The sequence below is a fragment of the Salmo salar genome, chromosome 14 (assembly GCF_965601325.2).
Source record: "Salmo salar chromosome 14, fSalSal1, whole genome shotgun sequence".
NCBI lineage: Eukaryota > Metazoa > Chordata > Actinopteri > Salmoniformes > Salmonidae > Salmo > Salmo salar.
Genome location: NC_138304.1, coordinates 10,210,592 through 10,232,145, shown reverse-complemented (window position 1 = coordinate 10,232,145; position 21,554 = coordinate 10,210,592). Strand labels below are relative to the sequence as shown.

Below are 21,554 nucleotides of genomic sequence, written 5' to 3'. Positions count from 1 at the left end.
TGGCAAGACCTGAAAATGGTTGTCTAGCAATGATTAACAACCAATTTGACAGAGCTTGAAGAATTTTGAAACTATTAATGGGCAAATGTTGCACAATCCAGGTGTGGAAAGCTCTTAGAAACTTACCCAGAAAGAATCACAGCGGTAATCGCTGCCAAAGGTGTTTCTACAAAGTATTGACCCGGGTGTGAATACTTATGTAAATGAGATATTTCTGTATTTCATTTTCAAGAAATTTGCAAAAATTCTAAAAACATGGTTTCACTTTGTCATTATAGGGTATTGTGTATAGATGGGTGAGAGAAAGCCAAAAATATTTCATCCATTTTTATTCAGGCTGTAACAATAAGTCAAGAGTTTGAATACTTTCTGAAGGCACAGTATGTAGTCAAAGTCTAACCATTGCCAATTGTATTTCAGTCTAAAATCAACATTGCCAAATTAGTGTTCAAATGGATATTTCATAGGTTGAATTGTTCAACAACAGGGCAGCAGCAGTTGGTCTTGTCTGTATTGCAGAGCATGTGAGCTGTGTAGGCCTAGTTTACTGGTGTAACAAAGACACCAGCCCTGTTTTTACCTGATACCTGTATCATGTTACACACACACACAGGTTGCTGTGGTGTGGTGTAGCCTTACAAACCATGATTAGGGTTATTTGGGTGGCATGGTTTGCCTTAGGCCCACACCAATTATCTCAAGCCAGTTATATGTGTTCCTTTTATGTCACTTCATTCATAAAAGATGATGTGGTGATGGATAGTGTCACTCACACCAAATGTAACAGTATTTTGAACAATGAGGCTAATATAGGAGTAATATCCCACTACTAAAATGGGTCTCAGGTAAAACGTGAGTCATATTGTACTGTAGGTCTAAAGAGAAATACAGTAGCACATAGGATATAATGCCAGTTCCAACATGACACGGATACTTCCAATAAGTTTATTGGTGCAGATGCTTGTAAAGTCACCGATATCGTACATGGCACACATTTCATTGACACCACTTTAGGGCGTTATGAGGAGAGGCATTTGCTTGCCAAACTGCTTTGTCACAGTTGAGTCATGTGAGTGTCTTGCTCATGCATTAAAACTCTGTAGTAGACTTATGTACAAACAAATAATATGATACCTTCTACAGGGGCTAAAGTATTACAAAGATATTGTATCCATAGAATAGAAAATTATAAAAGCTAAATTAACTTGGCATCCAATATGTGACCTTGTCGCCAACAGCTGTGTTTGGCTGGATGGTTGAGTTCCCAAACTTCCCATTCTGATAGGTTACAGAGAAGTGCCTAGTCAGATCAAATCAACTCAAATTGTATTGGCCACACACATATTTAGCAGATGTTATTGCGGGTGTAGCGAAATGCTTGTAAATAGACAGCTGCATGACACTACCAGCTGTTCACAACATTTCCCTGCCTGCCCTCTACACACAAGTTTATTTTCTGCTTTTTATAAACCTATAAATCCTCCTTAATCTTCAGAACCCACACAGAGAGAGCTGCTGTATATTGGGATATGGAAATGCTTCACTTGGAAAAAGGTCCCCTCTTCCCTCTCTCTTCCTCTAGCTCTCTACATTTCCTGAAAAGCATTAACTGCATATTGGGTAATTATTATTCTCTTCTAAACAATAAGGCAATAAAGATTTTTATTGGTCATTAGTATATTTCTTGTTACCGACCTACAGTGCATAGGCATTTTGTTTTTGTCAATTAACGTAGCAATTATATTTCATGGCTAATGCGATATAGGAATAATTCAACAGTTATCACCTTCTGACACGTGAGAAAATGTGCATGTGTTTACAAACAGGATATTTTGACACCCTGCTTGGCAAGACAAGTACATAACCCCATATCATATGGCGCACTACTGAATGTCCCGGATATTCCTCACGCCGGAAGAGAAGGGGTACATTTCCCAGCCATCTTGTGGCAGTATCTAGCGAATTGTTCGCACCCAGCCTCGTAGAATCGGAGGTAAATCCCGCTGAAGGGGCGCCATCATGCCCGGACAACTGCAAGAAGGCTTCGGCTGCGTCGTAACGAATCGGTTTGACCAGCTATTGGATGATGAATCAGATCCGTTCGAGGTGTTAAAGGCAGCGGAGAACAAGAAGAAAGAGGCGGCCGCAGCTAGTGTCACCAAGTCTGCAGCCCAAGCTGCCAAGCAGCCAAAGAAAGAGTCACAGAAGGACAGGAAGAATCCGCTCCTTGACAAAAAAGATGAAACTCAGGCTCCAGTACCTCCGAAGAAAGAAGGTAAGGTTCACTCACAAATTGGTATTGCGTTTTTTTTTTTTTTATATTTCAAAACCTGCAAAACCCTAGCCAGCTTGGTAACAACAGCATGATGAGGGTCAACATGGTACCTGTCCTGTTGTGATGCATTTAGACGGCAACAGAACCCACTGCAAACATGCACATATCCAATGCATGATTATTGGACAGGTTAATCATGCATTGGATATGTACTGTATATCACCCAACAGTACACCGAGGCTAACCTGTCGCAGAAATGAATTCCACCTGCAGGATGTGGATTGTTTGAATGATACTCCAGTGCTAGTTGCGCAGTAAAATGTGTTTGTCATGAAACAGCTCGAGTTTGGTGGGCATATATTTATAGGAATTAGGTAATTTATTTCTTAGCTGAGCAAAAAGGTAGCTGGCTCGTCTAGGATTTGCGGGGCATGCTTGCTGCGCAGTTAGCTAACGTTAGCTATTCTTCAAAACAACACTGATGCGACTAAACTGTAAAAACAAAAATCACGAGTTTAACGTCAAGGCCCGTGCGTTATCCTGCAAGTGCACCATTAGGTAGGTAGCTAGCCAACCAAACTCCCATGCTGGTTGTTGTTGTTCCAGCATTTTGATAGAAACTGGCCAACACAGGTAGCAAACCTTGCACCGTTTGATTTCTCTAGTTAATGCATAGTTAGCACTGTTTATGTTGTCTGTTCAAACGGTTTATGCAGTAACGTGTGGCGACAGTCGTTGACTGAGCGTGCTGGCGTTTACCTTTGCAGAAGCATTTCCATACAGATCATGTTCGCTAGCTAGCTTGCTGAAGTAGTAGCCAAGTCTACGTGCATGTGCGCTGTATTTTTGTAAACAATTGATTTGGCCAGATGTCCTCAACTACACAAGTATAAATACCATGTCTAACATGCATTGAAAGAAGGCGTGTCTGCCTTGAGTCAAGAGTGCATGCTGTCAAAGTAATAAACCATGACAGGGCGTAGCTAACACTCCACACCCTCATGAGATACCAGACGAAGCTGGTTAGCTAACACGTTTGCTGACAACTGACCCATATTTCATGTTAAATGCTTCCTTGAAGTTCCTCATGCAATTCGTCTCTAGTCTAGACACCGGTGCAGTTGACCATTCTTGGTTGTATTATACTTTTTGGTTATACATTATTTGGCTCCAACACCCTTTATCAGGCTAAACATGTTTTAATCAAAAGGTATTATTGATTTGAAAGAGTGGTGAATGTTCATGGGATTTATCACTGCACAACCCTTTTCATTTGTCTCTGTAGTCATCTCTGGCCAGTGCTGAGTGATTGGCCACATCTAAAGCCTCCATGTGTTGTTGTGGTAGCAGTTATCAGGCGGGTGGGCCGGAGGCCGGACCAGCAGGGTCAGCCCGGCACCCAGGGCGGGCAGGGGGAGGGGCGGCCCACCGGTGACAGGAGGCCGGACAACAGGAGACCCCCACGCGAGCGCCGCTTCGACAAACCCCTTGAGGACAAGCCCGACGGTGGAGAAAGAGGAGAGTTCTCTGCAGACAAGTGAGTAATTGCTGTAGTAAATGACAATGGTCAGCAATAAAAAAATGTTTTAATAATAATTGTTGGTAATGTAAATCTGGTTGTCTAGGGATTGTGGGATAGACGGATGTCTGGGACGCACTGCATGCTTAATTTAGTTACTTTTTAAGTGTCAGGTGGCACCAGACTTTGACTGGTGTAAAGGACTTTTCTTTTTTTTAAGTCACAATTCAAATCATACCTATCCTTGCATGTTTTTTTAGAAACTTTCAATAAAGTATTATTCATAGGAGCAGCTCAGTACTATCTGCCCTTCTTAAAGCAAAGTCTGTGTGTGCCCTCATCAGGCCTCTAGCAGACCGGCCCCCCAGAGGGCGTGGTGGCAGCCGTGCTGGGCGTGGTGGACGGGGGCGGGGCATGGGCCGGGGCGACAGCTTCGACTCCCGCGGCAAACGGGATTTCGACAGACACAGCAGTGGCGACAAACCGTGAGTCATTTCTGCTCCGAGTCCTCAAAGGATTTTTTGGGGGGGAGGGATTTGAGCTTCAGATGCCCTGTGACTAGTGATGGTGGCGCATTTGGTTTCATGTTTGTCTCAACAGTCAGAAATCCGAGGAGAAGCGTGGCGGGAGTGGTGTTCACAACCGGGGAAACCCCAAGGACGAAACGAGGTGGGTGTTCAAAAAATCAGAACCTATTTCCTTAAATGGAGACCGATCAGACCCATTATGTGTAGGCAAGGTCCTGGCTTTGTTGATATTGACTAGTGTCTGCTTTTGCCCCGGAGGGGATGAATAAATTGAATTTCTGTTCCCAGTGTTGATGCCGAACAGACTACTGCCCCTGAGGAAACCCCTGAGGGAGTGGAACACCCCCCTGCTGACTCTGAGAATAAGTGAGTACCCTCCTGGGGCAGTTGTCAAGTTAACCCCCCCCACACACCACAGTGCAAAACACCCCAGGACTGCTGCTCTGACTGAAACGGGACAACCAACTCATTTCTCTCCTTTTTCATTTAACATTTATTTTTACAGGTTAAATCTAATTTTTGCAAGGGAAACCTATTCTTGGAGTTAACATCACTGTACCGGTTCACTAGGGTGCTCCATTCATACTGCTTCATTCAGTCTGATCTCAACGTTCAATTCATCACATGGTCCACGACGCAAGTAGCACTACAGTCAATCTAGAAGAAATCTAAAACGACAAACCCAATTTGAAAGCTAACAGACAATGGCTGGTAATAGCTTGCGGTAACAGATGCATCTCTGTTTCTTCCAGGGAGAACGAAGTCGAGGAACCTAAGGAGGAGGGCCCCAAGGAGATGACCCTGGACGAATGGAAGGCCATGCAGGACAAGGAGCGCGCCAAGGTGGAGTTTAACATCCGCAAGCCCAACGAGGGCGCCGACAGCAAGTGGAACAAGGGCTATGTGCTGCACAAGTCCAAGAGCGAAGATGTCAGCGAAGAAAAGCCTAAAGATGTAAGTGACACAAACTGTGCCAAATGTTTGCTTATCTATCGCTGTCATGTATATTTTATATTTTGCCATTGTATTTAGTTGTATTTTTAACATTTCATTATTTTTTTCAACCCTATATTTCAGCAAAGTACGTGTTATTTAGATTTAAGGATGTGACTGAATCGATTTAAATCATTTGTTTTCATTTCAAATCTATTTGAAGTCAAAACATCCTACAGATCTACTCTACCCAAGTAATATTGGTGAATGTTCAAGAAGTGTAGGATTAGCTGTACTGTTGCGTTTCAAGTTTGGAAAGGAGTTGCAATTAGAAAAGTTTGATTCTTATTGACTGATCAATGCTCAAGAAGTATGCACATCTTTAAGGTATTGATTCATTGTTGTTTTGTTTATGTATTAGCCACCAAAAGTGCTGATATAAACCAGATCGTAATGCAAACCAGCTAAAAACGAACCCCATGAGGCTATGTCATTACAAAGGTGCTTGGTCTTATTGTTGGCCTTTTCTCTTGGATGTTGCAGAAACCAGCTGTGATTGATACTCCGGAGATTGAAGACATGACCCCCTTGTTCAAGGTACCTGTTTCATATATTCAACCCTATACAATTCTGATTAAACAAGCCTTCATCTACACATTGGCATAGTAGTTAAATTATGTCAAACAGTAGTTAGCATGTTGGCTATTTGAGTTTACATGGTTGCATGAGTGGACTCCGTCTAAATGTAAAACTCTAGCTCTGACTAAATGTAAACAAAGTCAATTCTCGTCCATCAGGGCAACCCTGACGAAATCGGCCCGGACCACCACTTCCGCAAGCCCGCCAACGACATCACAGCCCAGCTGGAGATCAACTTTGGAGACCTGGGCCGCCCTGGGCGCGGGCGCGGGGGAGCCCGTGGAGGAAGGGGAGGCCGCGGTGGAGGAGGCGGCCGATCCGACCGTCCGGTTCGCACAGGGGGAGTTCGACCCGAAAAGGTAACGCTAATTGAGGCTGTTGTAACTGACCACAAATGGTTGTAAATATTGATCAGAAAAGGCTATGGTTACTAGGGCCCTATAAAATCAGTTTTATTTTTGGCCTGATTCCGCGAAATTTTTCAGGTTTACGGTTTTCCCCGTTTTTTTTTTAGGTTCTCTCTCAAACTCGCACTTGTTGATTTAATAAATGGATGTTCTGTTCTAAGTTCACAACAATGCTTAAACCACATCAAGAGACCTCTTTTGAGGTCTGGGAAAAATATAATACATTTAGATTTTGGGGTGTTAAACTTAATGCAAGTGAGCACCAGCAAGAGTCCATTGTTTGATTAGCAGTCTTTCTGTAGTGCTCCTGTGATTTCAGAGTTTGCAAAACAAATGAATGCTGATGCAAATAATCACAATATCATTCTGCCAAGTAGGCATAGGGTACTTTTGTAGTCAACATTTAATTGAGATGGTTTTTGGGAAAGCCTTTCCATCTCTAACAGAAGGTTATTATTAGCATCATCGCACACACCGACAGGAGCATTCCTGTAAGAATCCCTAACGTGTTTTGTTCATGTCTGATGATTAACTTGGGCTAATGTAATGCATTTCTGAATAAGTTCAATACATTTAGTTGATTTTCTACAAAATTCAATACATTTTTGATTATTGTTGATTTCCGGTTTAATGTCTGGATTCCGTGACTCCGTCTGCATTCTCCGCAACGCAGCTTGTAAAGGACCCTAGGTTACTGACCACAGAAAGCTGTTTTCACTGACCACGAAGTGAAATTCTGTGCTGAAGTTGACTAATTATTGTTTTGAACTGTTGTTCATCTATAATCTCCCAACTGCAAAACATTTTCTCCCTACTGAACATGACCCAGTATTCTCTGAGCTTTTATAAATGCATTATTTTTTTCTCTTGGTCCCCAGCCAGGTGGAGTGTCTGTTCCCAACGTTGACGACCCAGAGGCCTTCCCAGCCCTGGCCTAAGACTTCAGCATCGCCACCAGCCCGCCCCGTCAGCGCCTCCAACCCCCTCCTATGAGGCTTGCATGCTTACAACTTCAAGTATATGAGGAGAGAAAAAAAAAGGAAATGATTTTAACGACGAAAAGAAGACAGTCATCCATACCATTCACAGCTGAGGACTGAAATTTTAACCTGTTTTGAAAGGACTGATAAAAAGACAAAAAAAAGAGGAAAAATGACTTCTCTTGTTACACTGAAGCAAGTTATTGGTAGAAGTTTTGTATTTAGAGACAAGATAGCAGGGATGTTTTCATATATTATTTGTTTTTTTCAGAGATTATGCGTTATACTTCATGGATATTTTTTTTGTATTGCTGCTTGAATATATGCATTTCCAAGATTTTGTGTGTGTGTGTGTGTGTGTGTGTGTGTGTGTGTGGTCCTCCTTAGGCTTTGGCTGGCTTTCCTCATGACTTTACCTGAATATTTTGTGGTCATCTTAGACAAGCTTTTATTTTAAAGGGGTGACTTTTAAGTCATGCATTACTCAGATGTTAAACTTAAAATACATTTTAGTACCTTTGTACTAAATCTATGAACTGTGTTTTTAAAAGTAGTGACTCCTTAAGTGTAATGTTTCTGCTTGTTATGCAGTGAAAGTTGATGCCTCTGGTTTCCTTTTATTTTCCTATTGATAGCTTGGCTCTTATTTTTCTGGTGAACCAGTGGTTGGTGTGTTTTATCCCTGGTCCAGATGTTACTACCTGTGTCTTTAGGGCAGCCATGGCCCAAATGTGTATCTAGGCTGGTCCTTGTAGGTTGTACAGGCTATACTATTAGTAACCTTAAGACCACTATGCGAATATATTGTATTTTGTTTGTGTGTGAGAGAAAGTGTAATTGCGTTGAATGTGAACAATAATTACTTAAACACTTGAAGTACTCCCCTGCCACGAACTTGACATTCTCCAGGAACGTGACCAGAAGTTCAAAAGCAGCTCGGTTTGGCCTGAAGTAGTTTTTATTTCTGAGAACATAGAAACGACTATCTAGGTAAGATTGTGGACATATCTTGCAATTAGAGTATTTGATAAATGTAGGATTTGTAGTCCTATCTTTTAGAGTTTGCAAAGCACTTGTTCCTATCAGCACCAGAACTCTGAAGTAAAGCCCCTTTTTTTTTCTCTTGTGATCATCTTTGCTGTTATTTTTGCATTTTGTTATCATTACTACAGCAGCACTACTGCATAATTTGTCTGAAAGAAATGGGCCGTTCAATGTGGAGCAATCGAGTGCTACAGAATGTATGACTGCTAATCGTGCTTGTAGTCATCTGTGTCTTGTATTTCCAGGCTAGGTTTTATTGTACCGAAGTATGTATACTTCACACATTGGGTTTGGGGAAGGGGTACATTTGACTATTTTAAATGACTGAAAGCTTTATATTCCAATGCTCTGGAAAGACTTGCTGGTAATACAGGGACACAGGTGACTGGAGCAAATCCTTTTGTAGGACTGTTTGAGCCATTTGACGGTAGATTTTTCTGCAAACATCCCTGTTCTAATAAATTGCTTAGAGGTGGTAAATGTATTCTGGCAGTGAGTTGTGTGAGATCATTACTGCGACTTTTAAAAAGAACACTCTTTAAAAAAAAAAAAAAAAAAAGTGCTTTTCTATACTCAAGCTGTGTGTGATTTTTCTTGGGGGGGATTATTTCAATGTTATGTCATAACACATTTTAAAGGCCCACTGCAGTCAAAATGTGATTTTCTTTCCCCCCTGTGTTTTTATATATTTCTACTCTGAGGTTGGAATAATACTGTGAAATTGTGAACATTATGATAATGCCCCTTTTGGTGTAAAGAGCTTTTTTGAAAAGACTGCATGAAAATTCTGCCTGTTTTGGTGGGATGGAGTTTTGGCCTGCCTGGTGACAACACCAGGCGGTAAATGAGTGAATAGACCAATAAGAAAAAGTTCCAAACCGTTCTGCCAATAACTGCTAGTTTTCAGTTTTCCCCTCCCTCCTCAGACCACTCCCAGACAGTCCTAGCTAAATTCTTGTTTGAGAAATAGCTAAGAAGCTATTTTTGTTAAAAAAAAATTACCATTTTAATTGCAAAGAATCACAGTAAGGTACTTAATTGTTACCCAGTAATGATTTTATATTGAGAGAAAAACATCTGCATTGGACCTTTAAAATTTGATGAAGGATTCAAGTGTTATACTATTGGAAATCACAACACACGCAAGATGATGCCAACCATAGATTACATAAATGTTCAATTTCTTAGGCCAGGCAGGCTTTCCTTATGACATGGAATATTAATATGAAAACCTGGTTTTAATGTCTATGATGAAAATATGGGAGTGTGGGCGCGTTCGAGCGGATCACTTCTGTCAGGTCGTCGACCATTGGTCACCGCTTTTCAAAGTGTGTTGCATTATGGTTATAAAAATTGTCTGACTTGCAACTACATGTCAACTGCATCAACTTTACAAAAGTCGTGATCAAAGGTCATGCTGTTTTTGATGAAGTCGCCACAGTTGCTTCTCACCAACTGCACCCGCTGACTCAAATAATCAAAGCTTGAGTTTGGGAAACTCTGCTCTAACCAATGAATTGTACACACATTATGTTTCCAGTTTTTGAGTATGATATGGGGGGTATAGAAAAGTGTATTATTTACACAGAAAAACATTTATAAACAATAGCAGCTATGTTGACACTGCCATGTCGATCTGAGACCTACAGTGTCGGGACTTTCGGCTGTTGTAGATGCACGTCCACCGACTTCACTCCTCGACTTTTGTCTCCAGTCGGTTGCTTTCGCCTTACCACTCAAACGCGCCAACTGTATTAGTCTACATTCTGGTTATCTAGGTTTCTAAACTCCACAATTTGTACATCTAGGTAGAGTTGGGTTGCGAAGACTGTGGGCGGGTGGAGTGTACCTCCGTGACTAAATTGAGAAACTGTCAGTAGATTCGAGAAAACAGTCAGTTGTTGTATTTAAGGAACGTTTTCTAAAAATGGTGGATTTCAGCAAACCGAAAGGCATGCAGCTACAGAGGACAAACGGGTACACGTAACGGTTTAGAATTTACATTTACAAGTATCGACTAACAGCTACTCAACGTTCAGTCCTCCCACAGTTGTCTCCATTGATGTGATGTACATTTTGGAGTTGAGAACAATTTGGGTACATTCTGGCATGACACTTTTGCATCCTACAAGGTGGCTACATTGTAGCAATAGACACGCTTCAGTGGATTACTTTTGTCAAGTCATTGACCATTGTTGGTCACCGCCTTTCAAAGTGTTGCATTATGGTTATACAAATTGTCTGACTTGCGACTACATGTCAACTGCATGAACTTTACAAAAATGTGATTGAAGCTCATGCGGTTTTTGATGAAGTCGCTGCACTATGCAGCCATCACCTGCATTGTGGGAGGCCCTATATGTCAACCAATTATTAGGGTGTTTTTATTTGATCAATGTGAATGTCTAAATACGTGACTGAAACAGGAAACAATTTTGCTCAAATATAAAGCTACAGGGAATACAAATGAAAAGTGATATTTGAGACCTCTAACCAAATAATTGTACACACATTGTTTCCAGTTTGAGTGTATTTTGACATTTATTCAGACAAACTTTTGTAAACAATAGCAGCTATGTTAACACTGTCATGCTGATCTTAGCCTTGCTGTTGGAAAGCAACTGCAGTGTCCGACTTTTAGCTGTCGCAGATGCACCTCAGTCGACTTCACTCGACTTTCGTCTACTGTCGGTTGCTCTCGCCTTACCACTCAAACGAGCCCAATGTTTATCACTTACGCATTGGAAGACACCCCCTCTGACATCGTCATGACGTAGTATTTAGTGAATTATGGCGGAAGTTCGGAAACGTCAACATGTGCAAATTGAAGGGAAAACCTCGGATAAAAGCTCAGTATCCAAGAATGACAGTAAAGGGATGACGAGCGGGAGGTCAGCCGTGTTTCTGAAGCTTTTCGCTGCCGGATTTTACGGGCTGAGCTCGTTTTTAATCGTTGTTGTGAACAAAAGCGTCCTCACCAGTTACAGGTATGCCTACAGTAGTCTATGCATGGGCAGTTGGTTGGACTTTGGACACTAATGACAGTGATAAAAACAGAGTGGGGTTGTTTGCTTACTCGGTCTCGGGGGTACCAACATCAATGTAGCTGAATGTTGTGTGGCATAAAGCTGTTTTACACATGCAGTACCAGTCAAAAATTTGGACACCTCATTCCAGGGCTTTTATTTTTTTGTATTTTCTACATTGTAGAAAAATAGTGAAGATAACAAAACTATGAAATAACACATGGAATCATGTAGTAACCAAAAAAGTGTTAAACAAGTCAACATTTATTTTATATTCTTCATGACAGCTTTGCACACTCTTGCTATTCTCTCAACCAGCTTCATGAAGTGGTCACCTGGAATGCATTTCAATTGACAGGGGTGCCTTGTTACAAGTTTAATTTGTAGAATTTCTTTCCTTCTTAATGCGTTTGAGCCAATCAGTTGTGTTGTGACAAGGTAGGGGTGGTATACAGAAGATGGCCCTATTTGGTGAAAGACCAAGTCCATATTATGCCAAGAACAGCTCAAATAAGCAAAGAGAAATGACAGTCCATCATTACCTTAAGACATGAAGGTCAGTCAATCTGGAACTTTGAAAGTCTCTTCAAGTGCACTCGCAAAAAACATAAAGCGCTATGATGAAACTGGCTCTCATGAGGACCACCACAGGAAAGGAAGACCCAGAGTTACCTTTCCTGCAGAGGATAAGTTCAGTAGAGTTACCAGCCTCAGAAATTGCAGCCCAAATAAATGCTTCAGAGTTCAAGTAACAGACACATCTCAACATCAACTGTTCAGAGGAGACTGTGTGAATCAGGCCTTCATGGTAGAATTGCTGCCAAGAAACCACTACTAAAGGACAAAAATACGAAGACTTGCTTGGGCCAAGAAACACAAGCAATGGACATTAGACTGGTGGAAATCTGTCCTTTGGGCTGATGAGTCCAAATTTGAGATTTTTGGTTCCAACCTCCATGTCTTTGTGAGACGCAGAGTAGGTGAATGAATCTCCGCATGTGTGTTTCCCACCGTGAAACATGGAGGAGGAGTTGTGATGGTGCTTTTCTGGTGACACTGTCTGTGATTTATTTAGAATTAAAGGCACACTTAACCAGCATGGCTACCACAGCATTCTGCAGCAATACGCCATCCCATCTGGTTTTCACTTAGTGGGACTATCATTTGTTTTTCAACAGGACAATGACCCAACACACCTCCAGGTTGTGTAAGGGTTATTTGTCCAAGAAGAAGAGTGATGGAGTGCTGCAGCAGATGGCCTGGCCTCCACAATCACCTGACCTCAACCCAATTGAGATGGTTTGGGATGAGTTGGACCGCAGAGTGAAGGAAAAGCAGCCAACAAGTGCTCATCATATTTGGGAACTACTTCAAGACTGTTGGAAAAACATTCCAGGTGAAGCTGGTTGAGAGAATGCCAAGCGTGTGCAAAGCTGTCATCAAGGCAAAGGGTGGCTACTTTGAAGAATCTCAAATATAAATATATTTTAACACTTTTTGGTTACTACATGATTCAATATGTGTTATTTCATAGTTTTGTCTTAACTATTATTCTACAATGTAAAAAACTGTACAAATAAAGAAAAACCCTTGAATGAGTAGGTGTGTCCAAACCTTTGACTGGTACTTTACTTTCACAGTATTAAACATTATCTAAAGATTTTAGCTGACCACAGATTTATGTAGAGAAACACTCTGACTTCTTTGAATGTCAAACTTGTCATTGTGATTATTATTTTACCCTGAATAAAATAGCTGTAATGTTTTATTGCCAAAGAACTGCTTTTATTCCTACATGGTACTATTATTTTATGGGAATTTCCTCTGATACTGGCCATAATAGTTATGATAGGAGCCTACTTTGTCATACTGTAATGCATTTGCTGAAGTCACATTTTAATAACTTTTGTTTGCAGATTCCCCTCATCAACATGTGTTGGGATCGGTCAAGTAAGTATGCGCTTCATGAGTTACATCAATTGAAGTTGCTTATAATAGATTTATTACATTTGATTTTTTTTCTCCAGATGCTGGCTACAGTACTTGTACTAGGAGCTGCAAAGGCAATAGGTGTCATCACATTTCCAGGTTTGGACAGGAGCATCCCAAACAAGGTGATACGATGATTCCTTTCTATATCATATACATTTTGTAGCTTAAATTTCCAAATGCACCATATGACCCACCATTCAAGCTGAAGGGAGCTCAATTTCACAGTTTAAATGGCCCTTTCTGTTGCTTTGACTTACATTTACATTTAAGTCATTTAGCAGACGCTCTTATCCAGAGCGACTTACAAATTGGTGCATTCACCTTATAATATCCAGTGGAACAACCACTTTACAATAGTGCATCTAAATCTTTTAAGGGGGGGTTAGAAGGATTACTTTATCCTATCCTAGGTATTCCTTAAAGAGGTGGGGTTTCAGGTGTCTCCGGAAGGTGGTGATTGACTCCGCTGTCCTGGCGTCGTGAGGGAGCTTGTTCCACCATTGGGGTGCCAGAGCAGCGAACAGTTTTGACTGGGCTGAGCGGGAACTGTGCTTCCTCAGAGGTAGGGAGGCGAGCAGGCCAGAGGTGGATGAACGCAGTGCCCTTGTTTGGGTGTAGGGCCTGATCAGAGCCTGAAGGTACGGAGGTGCCGTTCCCCTCACAGCTCCGTAGGCAAGCACCATGGTCTTGTAGCGGATGCGAGCTTCGACTGGAAGCCAGTGGAGAGAGCGGAGGAGCGGGGTGACGTGAGAGAACTTGGGAAGGTTGAACACCAGACGGGCTGCGGCGTTCTGGATGAGTTGTAGGGGTTTAATGGCACAGGCAGGGAGCCCAGCCAACAGCGAGTTGCAGTAATCCAGACGGGAGATGACAAGTGCCTGGATTAGGACCTGCGCCGCTTCCTGTGTGAGGCAGGGTCGTACTCTGCGAATGTTGTAGAGCATGAACCTACAGGATCGGGTCACCGCCTTGATGTTAGTGGAGAACGACAGGGTGTTGTCCAGGGTCACGCCGAGGCTCTTAGCACTCTGGGAGGAGGACACAAGGGAGTTGTCAACCGTGATGGCGAGATCATGGAACGGGCAGTCCTTCCCCGGGAGGAAGAGCAGCTCCGTCTTGCCGAGGTTCAGCTTGAGGTGGTGATCCGTCATCCACACTGATATGTCTGCCAGACATGCAGAGATGCGATTCGCCACCTGGTTGTCAGAAGGGGGAAAGGAGAAGATTAATTGTGTGTCATCTGCATAGCAATGATATGAGAGACCATGTGAGGATATGACAGAGCCAAGTGACTTGGTGTATAGCGAGAATAGGAGTGGGCCTAGAACAGCGCCCTGGGGGACACCAGTGGTGAGAGCACGTGGTGCGGAGACAGATTCTCGCCACGCCACCTGGTAGGAGCGACCTGTCAGGTAGGACGCAATCCAAGCGTGGGCCGCGCCGGAGATGCCCAGCTCGGAGAGGGTGGAGAGGAGGATCTGATGGTTCACGGTATCAAAGGCAGCAGATAGGTCTAGAAGGATGAGAGCAGAGGAGAGAGAGTTAGCTTTAGCAGTGCGGAGAGCCTCCGTGACACAGAGAAGAGCAGTCTCAGTTGAATGCCCAGTCTTGAAACCTGACTGATTAGGATCAAGAAGGTCATTCTGAGAGAGATGGCAAGAGAGCTGGCCAAGGACGGCACGTTCAAGAGTTTTGGAGAGAAAGGAAAGAAGGGATACTGGTCTGTAGTTGTTGACATCGGAGGGATCGAGTGTAGGTTTTTTGAGAAGGGGTGCAACTCTCGCTCTCTTGAAGACGGAAGGGACGTAGCCAGCGGTCAAGGATGAGTTGATGAGCGAGGTGAGGTAGGGGAGAAGGTCTCCGGAAATGGTCTGGAGAAGAGAGGAGGGGATAGGGTCAAGTGGGCAGGTTGTTGGGCGGCCGGCCGTCACAAGACGCGAGATTTCATCTGGAGAGAGAGGGGAGAAAGAGGTCAAAGCATAGGGTACGGCAGTGTGAGCAGGACCAGCAGTGTCGTTTGACTTAGCAAACGAGGATCGGATGTCGTCAACCTTCTTTTCAAAATGGTTGACGACCTAATGTCCAAAACAGTAATTGGTGAAAATTTAAAGTGGGCGGTACATAGCCCCAAGCTGTATTTTGTTTTCCTCACCATAGACCCTCTCAGAAATAGATAAACCATGGTTTCTCTCGGAGTGGAGTGTACACCGAGTCTTGCATCAGACAATGGAAACCCTGTGCCTGTTTCAACATGAACTACTGTGTCTATAGTAGACTTTTATTCTGTCTTTGCAGATGTTTCCCCTACCGCTTCTGTATGTTGGGAATCAGGTATCAGGACTTCTAGGAACCAAGCGACTCAAGTATGACGTCTTTCTTCTTCATTGACCCTGATATTGAATATTCACCACTTATGCTTCATATCATAGAAATAAAGAGTGATTCCTCACTAAATCAGGACAAAGAAGGCCATGATTTTGGGGATTTTTGCTAAATGTAATCCATAGAATAGTCCTTTGTATGCCTCCCGAGTGGCACAGTGGTCTAAGGCACTGCATCGCAGTGCTAGCTGTGCCACTAGAGATTCTGGGTTTGAGTCCAGGCTCTGTCGCAGCCGACCGCGACCGGGAGACCCATGGGGCGGCGCACAATTGGCCCAGTGTCGTCCGGGTTAGGGGAGGGTTTGGCCGGCAGGGATGTCCTTGTCTCATCGGGGACTAGCGACTCCTGTGGCGGGCCGCGTGCAGTGCATGCTAACACGGTCGCCAGGTGCACGGTGTTTCCTCCGACACATTGGTGTGGCTGGCTTCCGGGTTAAGTGGGCATTGTCAAGAAGCAGTGCGGCTTGGTTGTTTTGTTTTTTGGAGGACGTACGACTCTCGACATTCGCCTCTCCCGAGTCCATACGGGAGTTGCAGTGATGAGACAAGACTGTAACTACCAATTGGATACCACGAAATTGGGGAGAAAACGGGGTTAAAAAAAGTTAAAAATTGTCCTTTGTAGGAAAGATTGTTGACATTTGTATCTAAAAGCATAATTGAGAAGTAATAAATACTGTATGCCGAATTTCATTAATAACATTTTGGCCTTACCCAGGCTTCCTTTAAGACTCCATAATGTTTCATTTGTAGACGCTACAAAGCACAAATTGGTTCATATGAAGCTTTACCAATTGCTCTGTGGTATGAGTAGTTCTTTGATTTCAATAGCATTTTTTTTTACATTAATTTAAGAATATACAAAAATAAACATGAATATTGAAAAGAAAAGAATTTGGCATATTTTTCAATATATTGCTGAACAGAATGTACTCTATGGGAATATCAAAGTTCCAGTGGGATCTCAGCGAGTTTTAAAGTTATGGCCCATTTTATACAGAGAAATTGGCATAGTAGGCAATGTAGCCAATCACAGCCCTCCTTTTACTTGTATCATTGCACATCCTGCTAATCACCAGCAGAGGGTGAACATTTTGAATCCCTTTTCACATTCACTCCATGGGTAATGCTAATAAATTGGATCATAACTCTAAAAGTAGCTCTGGAACTTTGATATGCCATATTACAGAGCAGGTGCCAATGTTTGCTTTGTAGCACCTACACACTTAAAGGAGGCCTGGGTAAGACCAAAATGTCATAAATATACCAACTTTGATAAATGATTTCTAAATTATGCCGTTAGATACAATTGTCAAATATGTCATATGTCAACAATACTTCCTCCAATGGACCATTCTATGGATTTAATTTAGTGAAAATCTTAATCGTGGTAATTTTTTTGGTCCTGGTTTCATGAGGAATCACTCAAAAAGAACACAGTGGTATGATTGTATGTATCCTTTATCCTCTTCCAGTCTACCCATGTTTACAGTTTTAAGAAGATTCTCTATTTTGTTAACCATGTTGGCTGAGGGAATCCTACTGAAGTAAGTTCTCTTCAAATATTAGAAACCAATATTAGACATTTCAAAATAAGATTGCATTCGATTTTTCATTGGGTGAATAACATGTTTCATTCCCCACAGAAAGACATTCTCTGGACCTATCAAGGCAACAGTGTTTGCCATGATCTTTGGAGCCTTTGTAGCTGCGAGGTAAGAATTTGACTTGCTTGCTGGCTCTTAGGGTGTCTAGACCAGATTGCTTTAAGCACGTGTCTCACCCGACAGGTTCAGTTTACCATTGCAAAGTCTAGTATGTAGTTAAACTGTTGAAAAGGGAATTGTCCCCATTTAGTGTGGAAATACACGAAAGGAAAAAAAAAAACATTTCTCATTTGGTAAAAATCTGTTACAGCACGGATTTGGCCTTTGATCTCCAAGGCTATGTTTTCATAATGCTCAACAATGTTCTGACTGCAGCCAATGGGGCCTATGTGAAACAGAAACTTGATTCCAAGGTAAGTGGATATGTGCCAACTTTTTTGTTGTTGTGAATACTTGACTTGTTCCTCTGTATTTGTATTAGAGCATAATAAAACATGGGGAGAGGCCACCCCACTATATATCTACAGTACAGGTCTCATGTTACATTATGTTTTATGTTATGTGTGCACCCGATTGAGACAACTCATTACTTCTGTACAGTATATCTATAAACAATGTGGTCCAGTGGGTCCACACATATTGATATAAAAACAGACTTGGACAACACATTCCGTGTCAATTTGATACCCTCGCCATTGAAGTATTGCCGTTGTGTTCATGTTTTTTCCGACCTGTATGTATGTGTTCATAGGAGCTTGGCAAATATGGGCTGCTGTATTACAACGCTTTATTTATGATCATCCCTACAGTGGCATATGCACATTTCGCTGGGGATCTACAAATGGTAAGAGGTTGTTGTTTGTCTGCGTTGCATACCATGTTTGTGTGTAACTTATGTGCTGTGAAAAACATCTACTGGCTATTGTTGTTACCCTTTAACTAACCACGTGTGGTGTTTCTGTCCAAGGCATTTGAGTTTGAAGGGTGGTCGGACATGCTGTTTCTGTTCCAGTTTGTGCTTACCTGTGTTATGGGGTGAGAGTATTGATATTTTCATATAATTTGGAAGTATTCAGACCCCTTGACTTTTTCCACATTGTTACATTACAGCCTTATTTAAAAATTGATTAAATAGTTTTTTTCCTTCAATGTACACACAATAACCCATAATAACAAAGCAAAAACAGGTTTTTCCATTTTTGCAAATGTAAAAAATTTGTTACAAAAATATCACATTTACATAAGTATTCAGACCCTTTTCTTTATTGAGGCCCCTTTGGCAGGAATTACAGCCTTGAGTCTTCTTGGGTATGATGCTAAAAGCTTGGCACCTGTATTTGGGGGATTTCTCCCATTCTCCTCTGTAGATCCTCTCAAGCTCTGTCAGGTTGGATGGGGAGCGTCGCTGCACAGCTATTTTCAGATCTCTCCAGTGATGTTCAATCGGGTTCAAGTCTGGGCTATGGCTGGGTCACTCAAGGACATTCCGAGACTTGTCCCGAAGCCACTCCTGTGTTGTCTTGGCTGTGTGTTTAGGGTTGTTGTCCTGTTGGAAGGTGAACCTTCACCGCAGTTAAAGGTCCTGAGTGCTCTGGAGTAGGTTTTCATCAAGGATCTCGCTGTACTTTGCTCCGTTCATCTTTCCTTCGATCCTGACTAGTCTCCTTGGCTTTCAGGCCAAAGAGGTTGATCTTGGTTTCATCAGACCAGAGAATCATGTTTCTCATGGTCTGAGAGTCCTTTAGGTGCCTTTTGGCAAACTCCAAGCGGCTGTCCTGCCCTTTTATTGAGGAGTAGTTTCTGTCTGGCCACTCTACCATAAAGGCCTGATTGGTGGAGTGCTACAGAGATGGTTGTCCTTCTGGAAGGTTCTCCCATCTCCACAGAGGAACTCTAGAGATCTGAGTGACCATGGGGTTCTTGGTCACCTCCCCGACAAAGGCCCTTCTCCCCTGATTGCTCAGTTTGGCCGGGTGGCCAGCTCTAGGAAGATTCATGGTGGTTGTGTTCTTGGGGACCTTCAATGCTGCAGAAATGTTTTGGTACCCTTCCCCCAGATCTGTGCCTTGACACAATCCTGTCTCGGAGCTCTACAGACAATTCCTTTGACCTCATAGCTTGGTTTTTGCTCTGACATGCACTGTCAACTGGGGGACCTTTATATAGACAGGTGTGTGTGTGCCTTTCCAAATCATGTCCAATCAGTTGAATTTACCACAGGTGGACTCCAATCAAGTTGTAGAAACATCTCAAGGATGATCAATGGAAACAGGATGCACCTGAGCTCAATTTCGATTCTCATAGCAAAGAGTCTGAATATTTATGTAAATAAGGTATTTCTGTTTTTTTAATCCATTTCCAAAAACCTGTTTTCGCTTTGTCATTATGGGGTATTGCGTGTAGATTGAGAATAAGGCTGTAATGTAACAGCATGTGGAAAAAGTCAACGGGTCTGAATACTTTCCTAGTGCACTGTATACCTGGTATAAGATTTCATTGCGATAATGGTCTGGGAGGAGTGATTCATTTTACAATAGTTTTAATATTGTGCATTGTAGTCTTGTTATAAGCCTATAGTTGGACAATTCGGTTGTCATAGAGTTTCTAGAAGCCTCACATTGTCAACCGCAATTAGTGTCAACATTGCTTCCAAATTAAATAAATCATGTTTAACAAGATTATTATATATGGATTATTAATTCATAACGTCTTTTGTTCTCTGTTTTGGCAGCTTTGTTTTAATGTACTCCATTGTGCTTTGCACTCAGCACAACTCTGCATTGACCACCACCATAGTGGGCTGTATTAAAGTAAGCCATCACTAAGTTGTTTTTATCACTACAGCTCTACACTTACAGCATTTACGTAGTTCTACACTGTCGTGACTAAAGTATTGACTGCTGTTTTAATTCTTTCCACAGAATATTTTAGTCACTTATCTTGGAATGGTCTTTGGTGGAGACTATATTTTCACCTGGGTCAACTTCATTGGATTAAACATCAGGTAAATGAATGTTCTTCATTCAGCTTAATTCTGAAAGTACGGACCTTCTCTTTTCTACTTCCGATTTATTGCTACTGACAGGTCTACGCCCCATATACTGAAGTGTGCTGGGGGTTTTCCTTATGTCATTGACTGAAGAGATGCCGTGAGTTTAATTTGAGCATCCTTCTCTTTGTCTCCCTAGCATTGCCGGCAGTCTGGTGTACTCCTACATCACGTTCACAGATGAACAATCAAGTAAGCAAAGTGAAAAGATTAGCCAGGAAAATTAGATTACAAATCGTGTGTGTGAAAAGAAATGGACTTGGTATTGTTGTTCATTTCGGACAGTTTTATTTTCCTCTCCAAATGGTACTGTTATGTAAAGTATGTTCAATAAAAACAGCTGTTCAACTTTCCCATTGGCTGATACTTGGCATAGCAAAAAGGCCTGTGTGCTTGAAATCCTAGATTTGGTCCATAGTTGATGCTATTTTATGCTATTTTATGTTCTATTTATATGGCCATAGTAAAATTCAGAATTTTCACTTTATGGACTTAATACATTTCTAAAATGTTTATTTGTCATTTCAACAGAAAAACTTTAAAATGGGGGTGCCACTGGAAGGTTGGAGCTGGACTTTAAGACGTACGTGTATGTCGAACATTTATTTACCTTTGGCCACTATTTCAACATTTTCTTAATCATACTATCACAAGACTGAATCAGTGTTAAAGAAGATTTGTGCCTAATCAAGTAAATGCAGTAACTATGGCCAGAATTCAATAAGACACGTAGTACTGTAAACGTTTTTTCTTCTTGAGCCAACATCTGCAGTGTTTAGCATGAATGCTATCTCCACAAACTTCTGGGAAATTGCCTTTTGTCGGTTCTGCAATGTACTTGTTGACAATGTGCCTCTGATTCTCTACCTGTTCGTTCACATTGCATAATGTAAAAATGTTGTGGCCATGAGCCATTTGATACTTTGTTTATTCAAAAATGTTTTTGCTTAGAAATTAGGTTCAAAGCGCTTTACATTATTTACTATGTTCAACATTTTAAACCTCAAATGTTGGTTACATGCATATTTCAACATTAATTTCCTGTCACTGATGAAATGTATGCAAACTCCCCCACATAATTCAAATCAATTTTCCCACCCTGTAAAATCATTACATTTTATCATTGATAAAGTGCCTATTTTGCAGTTAGGCCACAGTAAAAACATGAAATAACA

At 41.9% G+C, this 21,554-nt stretch overlaps 2 protein-coding genes across 3 annotated transcripts; both read left to right on the top strand.

Moving 5' to 3' along the window:
• Positions 1-1,898: 1,898 nt before the first annotated feature.
• On the top strand, positions 1,899-8,808 carry LOC106568726 (SERPINE1 mRNA-binding protein 1). 2 transcript variants are annotated; one of them, XM_014139314.3, is made up of 9 exons: positions 1,899-2,275; positions 3,626-3,812; positions 4,139-4,279; positions 4,395-4,463; positions 4,610-4,687; positions 5,074-5,275; positions 5,798-5,851; positions 6,052-6,252; positions 7,179-8,808. In XM_014139314.3, the coding sequence occupies exons 1-9, from the start codon at positions 2,020-2,022 to the stop codon at positions 7,236-7,238; spliced, it is 1,248 nt and encodes a 415-aa protein (XP_013994789.1). In that variant the 5' UTR covers positions 1,899-2,019; the 3' UTR covers positions 7,239-8,808. The 2 variants fall into 2 exon arrangements, with proteins under 2 accessions (XP_013994789.1, XP_013994788.1); XM_014139313.3 differs by having other exon boundaries at positions 3,623-3,812.
• A 2,294-nt stretch (positions 8,809-11,102) lies between these two features.
• Positions 11,103-21,554, top strand: LOC106568725 (nucleotide sugar transporter SLC35D2). The gene is made up of 13 exons (XM_014139311.3): positions 11,103-11,311; positions 13,267-13,300; positions 13,378-13,464; positions 15,638-15,705; positions 17,199-17,270; positions 17,370-17,438; positions 17,641-17,743; positions 18,082-18,174; positions 18,298-18,365; positions 20,062-20,140; positions 20,252-20,334; positions 20,519-20,571; positions 20,911-21,554. The coding sequence occupies exons 1-13, from the start codon at positions 11,115-11,117 to the stop codon at positions 20,919-20,921; spliced, it is 1,017 nt and encodes a 338-aa protein (XP_013994786.2). The 5' UTR covers positions 11,103-11,114; the 3' UTR covers positions 20,922-21,554.